Source organism: Lampris incognitus, chromosome 4 (assembly GCF_029633865.1).
Source record: "Lampris incognitus isolate fLamInc1 chromosome 4, fLamInc1.hap2, whole genome shotgun sequence".
NCBI lineage: Eukaryota > Metazoa > Chordata > Actinopteri > Lampriformes > Lampridae > Lampris > Lampris incognitus.
Genome location: NC_079214.1, coordinates 6,636,877 through 6,644,497, shown reverse-complemented (window position 1 = coordinate 6,644,497; position 7,621 = coordinate 6,636,877). Strand labels below are relative to the sequence as shown.

Sequence of the window (7,621 nt, the reverse complement as noted above, 5' to 3'; positions counted from 1 at the left end):
GAACTCCTGTTGATATTTACTACTCATGTTGTGCTGCAGCAAAGCAGAAGTACCAGACACACTTCCGTCTTGCTGCCCAAAACCAGAACGATCCTTAAAATTGAACATACCAGTGATTTTTTTTGTGCTTCAGCCCATTAACTACAAAGGGTGTATTATTGACACTACTGTTGACCATTTTCCAAAGTATACCGTACAGTTTTAGATTTCTTTTGGCATTTTCCACCTTTACTGAACAGTGACAGTAGAGAGAGACAGGAAAGCCAGGGGAGAAAGAGGGGATGACATGCAGCAAAGGGCCTGGGCCGGATTCGAACCCCGGCCACTGCAGTAAAGACTCTGTCTTACGTGGTACCGCTCTACCAGGTGAGCCACCGGGGGCGCCCCCAGCGATGTTTTAAAGTGTTTCTCCTGCATTCCCGTGAGCCGTTGTTTTCCATTCACATTAGTAGAGCATGAAATTCTGCTTGCAGGCTTGAAACTTGCATGAGATGGTTATCTGTCACAGGTAAAATAAAAAAAAATTTCCCCAGGCAGCACAGTGGCACAGTAGTTAGCGTGGTCGCCTCACAGCAAGAACGCCCTGGGTTCGAGCCCCGGGGTAGTCCAAACTCGGTGGGTCGTCCTCTGTGTGGAGTTTGCATGTTCTTCCTATGTCTGCGTGGGTTTCCTCCGGGTGCTCCGATTTCCTCCCACGGTCCAAAGACATGTAGGTCAGGTGGATCGGCCGTACTAAATCGTCCCTAGGTATGTGTGTGTGTCGGCCATGCAATGGCCTGGCGGCCTGTCCAGGGTGTCTCCCCACCTGCCGCCCAATGACTGCTGGGATAGGCTCCAGCATCCCCATTACCCTGAGAGCAGGATAAGCAATTAAGAAAATGGATGGATGGATGGACCCCCCTTTTTTTTTCTCCCCAATTGTATCCAGCCAATTACCCCACTCTTCTGAGCTTTCCCGGTCTCTGCTCCACCCCCTCTGCCGATCCGGGGAGGGCTGCAGACTACCACATGCCTCCTCCCATACATGTGGAGTCACCAGCTGCTTCTTTTCACCTGACAGTGAGGAGTTTCACCAGGGGGGACGTAGTACGTGGGAGGATCACACTATTCCCCCCAGTTCTACCTCCCCCCTGAACAGGCACCCCGACCGACCAGAGGTGGCACTGGTGCAGCGACCAGGACACATACCCACATCTGGCTTCCCACCCGCAGACATGGCCAGTTGTGTCTGTAGGGACGTCTGACCAAGCCGGAGATAACTCAGGGATTCGAACCAGCGATCCTCGTGTTGGTAGCAACGGAATAGGCCGCGATGCTACCCGGACACCCACATGGATTGTTTTTAAGTCCTCCGGGTGGTGCATTCTGGTGCGCTTCATGAGCCATGCTGTCATAAACTCGAGTGCAGAAGATAAACAGAAATCTGATACGGACAAATTTAAAAAAGGATAAAGGGACTTCAGGAGCTTCTTAGAATAAAGTTTCCTGTTTAGCAGCTGATTCAACTCTGTCGTGGAAGGCGCCACGCAAGAGGACTTTACAATATCCACACTTTCAATTGCCCCGTCATGCAACGACGGTGTAACTGACAAAATAACGCTGACTAAACGTTCACTGTGATGGATTATCTGTATCACGCAGGTTCAAGTCTCTGCAGGTTGATTTTCACTGCATACTGAAATGTGTTGAAACCAGTGGCTCCAGGGAATGCTGGGGAAAAAAAATCCTTCAAAGGTGACAAAAAAGCTAGTGTGCTTTGGAGAAGGGTCAGGATTGGGGGAGCCCTGGTGACTCAGCCCTTACTGCAGCTGCCCGGGTTCGAATCTGGCCCGGGCCCTTCACTGCATGTGATCCCGCCCCCCCCGCCTTTCCTGTCTCTCTCTACTATCCCATCCAATAAAGGCGGAAAATGCCAACAAGGGTCAGGAGTGATGTAAAATATAGGCCAGTTGTAGTAAACAGGTCAAAACATGCAAAAAGAAAAAAGAAAGAGCCGGTACTCAGGTGGAGGGATTAGAGGGAGTAAGGGCACACCTCTGCTAATTTACAACTACTGTACAGGGACCCGGTACATTTATACAACCCAGTTACTACACAAACCTTGTTTAACAATCACTTCCTTGTGGTTCATACACCAGCACGTTGGGAGTTGGGGGGGGGCATATTTCAGACTGCAAGGCAGATGAGGTGCACGTCTTCACAGGGCAGGTAAACCTTCCACAGGCACCGCATTTACACAACAGACAGGCTGCGTTTTCAGTCCAGCTGCTCACTAAACCAATGTCCTCTTTACAGCAGGAAACTCGTGTTCGTAGAAAAAGCGCAGGTGGAGCAAAGCCTAAGGCGGGGGGTAAATAAAACTATTACCACGTTAAAAAGGATGCTTAATGGAGGAGTCATCTGTACATGTGTAGACATTCCTTGTTCATCTTACAATATGGCGAGTGGGTCGTCCGGTTTGCTCTGACTGGACAAGGACGCCGCCTCAATTGGCGCGAACGCCATGTCATGTTTCAGGACAGTCAACGAGCTGGGGGACGTGACCGGGGGAGTGACCGGCTCTCTGACCTCGCTGTTCGACGACGCTCCTGACAGAACCAAACCTTTGTCAGATGTCCCTGATGCGGAGGACGGCAAACTCGGCGGTGACGACTGACTGACTGTCTGTTGACCTTCGACGGCGGTCGTCTCCGTCGCTCCTTTGGCCAGAGACAGGACCTTTTGCTCTGCCGCCCCTTTCGGTTGGTGGACGGCGGCCTCGTTAACGACGAGAAGAACACTTCCCGAGTCCACCTTTTCCACTTGTTTCACGGCAATGTTCTTTAGTCCTTCGGCGGGCGCTGACCGAAAGATGAGCAAGACCTTTGACGGTTCCCCCAATGCAAGATGCCTGGGTAGAGGACAGGGTGAATATTCTGGTTTAGATTTTCATGTCAGTCCACGCTCCCCCCCCCCCAACACAACATACACAGAAAACGTCTTAGCGAGTCCGTCAACACCGACAGTTACAGCAAACGACTGCAAGAACTTCTGCAAAGGAAAACGTTTTTATGAGCAACTGACACAATACAAGAACTGCAAAGGAAAACGTGAGCAACTGACACTATACAAAAGCTGCATAAAGAGCAATTTATCAGTTTCAATGTGGAACTGTACAAAACAGACATACTTGCAATGAAAATCATGTTTAGCGTTTTTTTTTTTCAAACCCCCCCCCCCCCCTCCAACTGTACTTGGCCAATCACCCCACTCTCCCGAGCCGTCCCGGTCACTGCTCCACCCCCTCTGCCGATCCTGGGAGGGCTGCAGACTACCACATGCCTCCACCGATACATGTGGAGTCACCAGCCGCTTCTTTTCACCAGTTTAAATATTTTGCTGAACACCATCGAGAGTATCCTGACTGGCTGCATCATGGCCTGACATGGCAGCTGCACTGCCCTTACCGCAAGACTCTGCAGAGGGTGGTGGAAACAGTGCAGCACATCACCAGGACTGAGCTACCAGCCATGTCAGACCTCTACACACAGAGGCGCAGGAGGAAAGCCCAGCAGACAGTTGAGGACCGCAGCCACCCCGGCCTCAAAAGGCCCCTTTCCACCGCCCTGGTGCCGGTGCCTAATCTAGAACCGGTTCCACACTTTTCCACCGAAGAAAGACTGGTGCTGGTGCCAAAAAAACTGGCACCGGCACGGCACCACAAAATTGCTGAACCAGAAGTTGGAACCTGATGTCAGTGGCTATGGGAGGGGCTACCGCAACACATTCGCCACCCCTTAACCCTTGGCACGTGTCTATCGATGTTTAGTTCTGCAGTAAAAATAAGAAATTCGCCACCATGAATGTTTTCTCAAACACAAAAGCACCAAGGGAGAACTGGATCCGCACCGGCACCGTTCTGGTGGAAAAGAGGCTACCACCACTCTGTTACCATCTGGCAAAGAGTACCCGAGCCCGATCCCACAGGCTTAAGGACAGTTTTCACACACAAGCCATAAGACTCCTCCAAACACACACACACACACACACACACACAATGCATACTCCTCACTTTATTCTGCACTGTTCGTCTTTCTGCTGTACCATTCCTGCACTATGCACATACACACGTATATACAACCATATTTACCTCAGCTGCTGTACTATTTTTTCATTTTTTTCACTTATATTTTTATTTCTATTCTCATTCTAACTTTATTACTAACCCCTGTAAATACTGTACATTTCAGACTGTGAAACATTACATTTTAGATTCCAGATTTTAGTTTAACCTTAAATTTAAATACTTGCCTAAGAATTTCCTTGCCAGCGACCGTTGTATTGTTGTATTGCTGTATTGTTGTATTGCTGCACATCTGAGTAATAAACTTGAAACAAACTTCGATCGTCTTTTAACCCGTCCATCCAGTGATTATGACAGCCTCAGTCAGGATTTCTTCCTCTGTGTTTTTATTTAGGCATGAAATTTTTTTTTTAACTTCAATTTTTCTTAAACACCCACTTTTAAAGGAGTTTATCTCATGTCCAGCCAGGCGGAAAGCATGCGTTTCAGTCTCCAACAAACCCATGAGTAAAATGATGTTTTACATTAAAACTACAATATATATCTTTATCGCTGTTACACTAATGTGCCCCCCCCCTTTGTACTTGGCCAATTACCCCACTCTTCTGAGCTGTCCCGGTTGCTGCTCCACCCCCTCTGCCGGTCCGGGGAGGGCTGCAGACTACCACATGCCTCCTCCCATACATGTGGAGTCACCAGCTGCTTCTTTTCACCTGACAGTGAGGAGTTTCACCAGGGGTATGTAGCAGGTGGGACGATCACGCTATTCCCCCCAGTCCCCCCCCCAACCGACCAGAGGAGGCGCTAGTGTAGCGACCAGGACACATACCCACATCTGGCTTCCCACCCACAGACACGGCCAATTGTGTCTGCAGGGACGCCCGACCAAGCCGGAGGTAACACGGGGATTCGAACCGGTGATCCCCGTGTTGACAGGCAACGGAATAGACCACTATGCTCCCTGGACACCCCTAATGTGTTCACATATTTTGACATATTCTTATACCCATTGCAATGCAAAAACGTTGACCCTCGCGCCTGTCTTCTCCCTCCCTCCTCATTCAGCTCCTCGCTCTTGACTCCTCAGCCCCCCTTCCTACCTGCCCCCGTTGAACTGTATATTTTTTCAATGAACATTTTCTATAAAAATAACAGAAAAATATTGCCCATGGCTCTCCAAACACTCTCAGATGTAAATCAGCATTACAGTCTCTTCGCTTTTACTGACTTGTACATCACCGAGTCTATCTTCTTCTTTTTCTTTACCCCACTCTTCCGAGCCATCCCAGTCGCTGCTCCACCCCCTCTGCCGGTCCGGGGAGGGCTGCAGACTACCACATGTCTCCTCCGATACACGTGGAGACGCCAGCCGCTTCTTTTCACCGGACAGTGAGGAGTTTCACCAGGGGGATGTAGCGTGTGGGAGGATGATGCTATTCCCTGCAGTCCCCCCCCCCAAACAGGCACCCCAGTCGACCAGAGGAGGCGCTAGTGCAGCAACCAGGACACATACCCATATCCAGCTTCCCACCTGCAGACATGGCCAATTGTGTCTGCAGGGACACCCGACCAAGCTGGAGGCGACACCACCAGGTCTATCTTCTATGAAAATTGGCAAAGCACCCAGGGCACAAAGCCACAAGGCACTGCATGCAGATGTACTTGGTTTTTCGTGTGCATGCAGCATCGTGGCATCGGCTTGCATTCTTCGCTTCGGTGAGCTGGGGCCAGTGGTTTCCAGGGCCAAACCTGGTCTCAGGGGGGACGCTGGACACTGCTCTGCGCTTCAAAGGAGGCGGGGTGGCACCGGGTCTTTCTCTTGTGTGTGTCTGGATGGAACCTGCATTTACTAGCGCACGAGCTACAGATGCCTCGAAATGCGGAAGATCCTTCTTTTCCAGTCCAGATGTTCTGTAGAGGTGCCAGGCATTCACAGTGGTCACCTCCAGGAAGTGAAAGGACACTTGGACATACCACCGTTTGTGTCCCGTTAGTTAAAAACTGATCTTCACAGGTTAAGGAAAAACCACTGCAACCTACACGATAAGTAAATGCATGATGATGAGCGCCGCACTCATCGTCACGCATTTACTCATCGTGTACGTTGTAAACCTTCACGTGACGTTCAAGTCTGACAGGAAGTTGCGGTGTGATCAGTGAGTTTTCAGTCTAGGTACATTAGAAGTATAAAATGGATGGTGTCCGGTTGCTACTCACCTCTGACTCGGAGCCTTGGTGTCTGCAGGGGAAGAGCACACGAGATGTGTCACAAGTCTGCCCGGCAAACACGAAACTCGTTTTCTGATACGAGTTGTGTGAAAGTAAGAAACAACAACACACCTTTCTCGTGAATGACTTTGCACGTATGATTTGGATGCTCAGCTAAATGTTTGGTCATGAGGTCGCTTCTGGATCCGTCCATGAAGAGATTACAGTTGAGACAGGACAGACCAAACCTGAGATGAAAAAATATCAGACCTGTCAGTCCAACCAGACAACCTCCCCCCTTCTCCCCGTCTGTGATGGGTTTAGTCACTATCTGATAAAAACAACATTATCATATCGCATTTCTCTTCCACCCACTTACTTCCAAGCTCCGGGACCTTTCCGATTTTTCATTTTCATAAACCGGTCTTTTGTAATGGCACTGTGAAACCTGACACGGGTAAAAGAGCACAATCGTCAAGTGAATACGGAGAACCCGAGATGCTCGACAACACCGCAAAAACAATACATAATATCACAGAGGTGACAATTTACTCACCGTATCATGTGATTCCCAATGGAGATTTTACAACTGGTCCGGTATTTACACGCTCCGCAGTTTACAAAGATGGGATAATGGTCAAAGAAGTCGTGGATCTTCGTGTCACACTCAATGCACGTGTAATGTCCTCCACTGGTTCTGAGAGCAAGGAAAAAGCAACACAAGACTTTACTTTCTTCATCCACTCATGCATGCTGTTCACAATACTCCATGAAGGACTTGTATCTGTGTGCAGGACCAGATTTAACACCAGAACAACCAGGATTTCACTCCTACCTAAAATGGTGGTTTTAGGTAGAGCTTATCATAACTTTTATGTGCAATTGAGCTAAAACTAATTTTAATGCAAATATATGCAATTATAGGAGCATTCAGGGAGCGGCAGGTCTGTACCCCCCCCCATTAAGTTATTAAACTTTGAAAATCCAAAACGGTCATAATGACCGCCGTGGTCGTTCTAGTGTTACAAGTCATGCAAAAAACACCGATTTGAAATTCTTATTGTATCTGGTCAAGCCACGGTTTATTTGTTCCTTATTGGGATTTTACGTACATTGAATCGACACCCGGACTCATGGTCAAGGCACTTCCAGTAGAAGTTTTTGTACGATTATTATTACTGTTCACTGTGCCGACACGACTCAAGGGTTCAACTACAGAGTGAGTTTTCTGTTTCCTGTGGCCAACCTGTGGTCCCTGATCACATTTAGCTATAAACTACTCTATTAGTGCACCAGCTCCTTTTTTTTTTTGGGCTTCAAAAATTGTATCTGGCCAATTACCCCACTCTT

The 7,621-nt window shown here is 48.8% G+C and overlaps 1 protein-coding gene across 1 annotated transcript in view; it reads right to left on the bottom strand.

The window, feature by feature from the left end:
- Positions 1 to 932: 932 nt before the first annotated feature.
- Positions 933 to 7,621, bottom strand: part of znf280d (zinc finger protein 280D) — a 40,146-nt gene continuing 33,457 nt past the window's right edge. The window contains exons 14-18 of the mRNA XM_056278582.1: positions 6,828 to 6,968; positions 6,651 to 6,719; positions 6,404 to 6,519; positions 6,281 to 6,302; positions 933 to 2,890 (exon numbers count right to left, since the gene is read on the bottom strand). Of these exons, the coding sequence (XP_056134557.1) occupies positions 2,431 to 2,890; positions 6,281 to 6,302; positions 6,404 to 6,519; positions 6,651 to 6,719; positions 6,828 to 6,968 (808 nt within the window). The 3' untranslated portion in view covers positions 933 to 2,430. The remainder of the gene's footprint in view (positions 2,891 to 6,280; positions 6,303 to 6,403; positions 6,520 to 6,650; positions 6,720 to 6,827; positions 6,969 to 7,621) is intronic.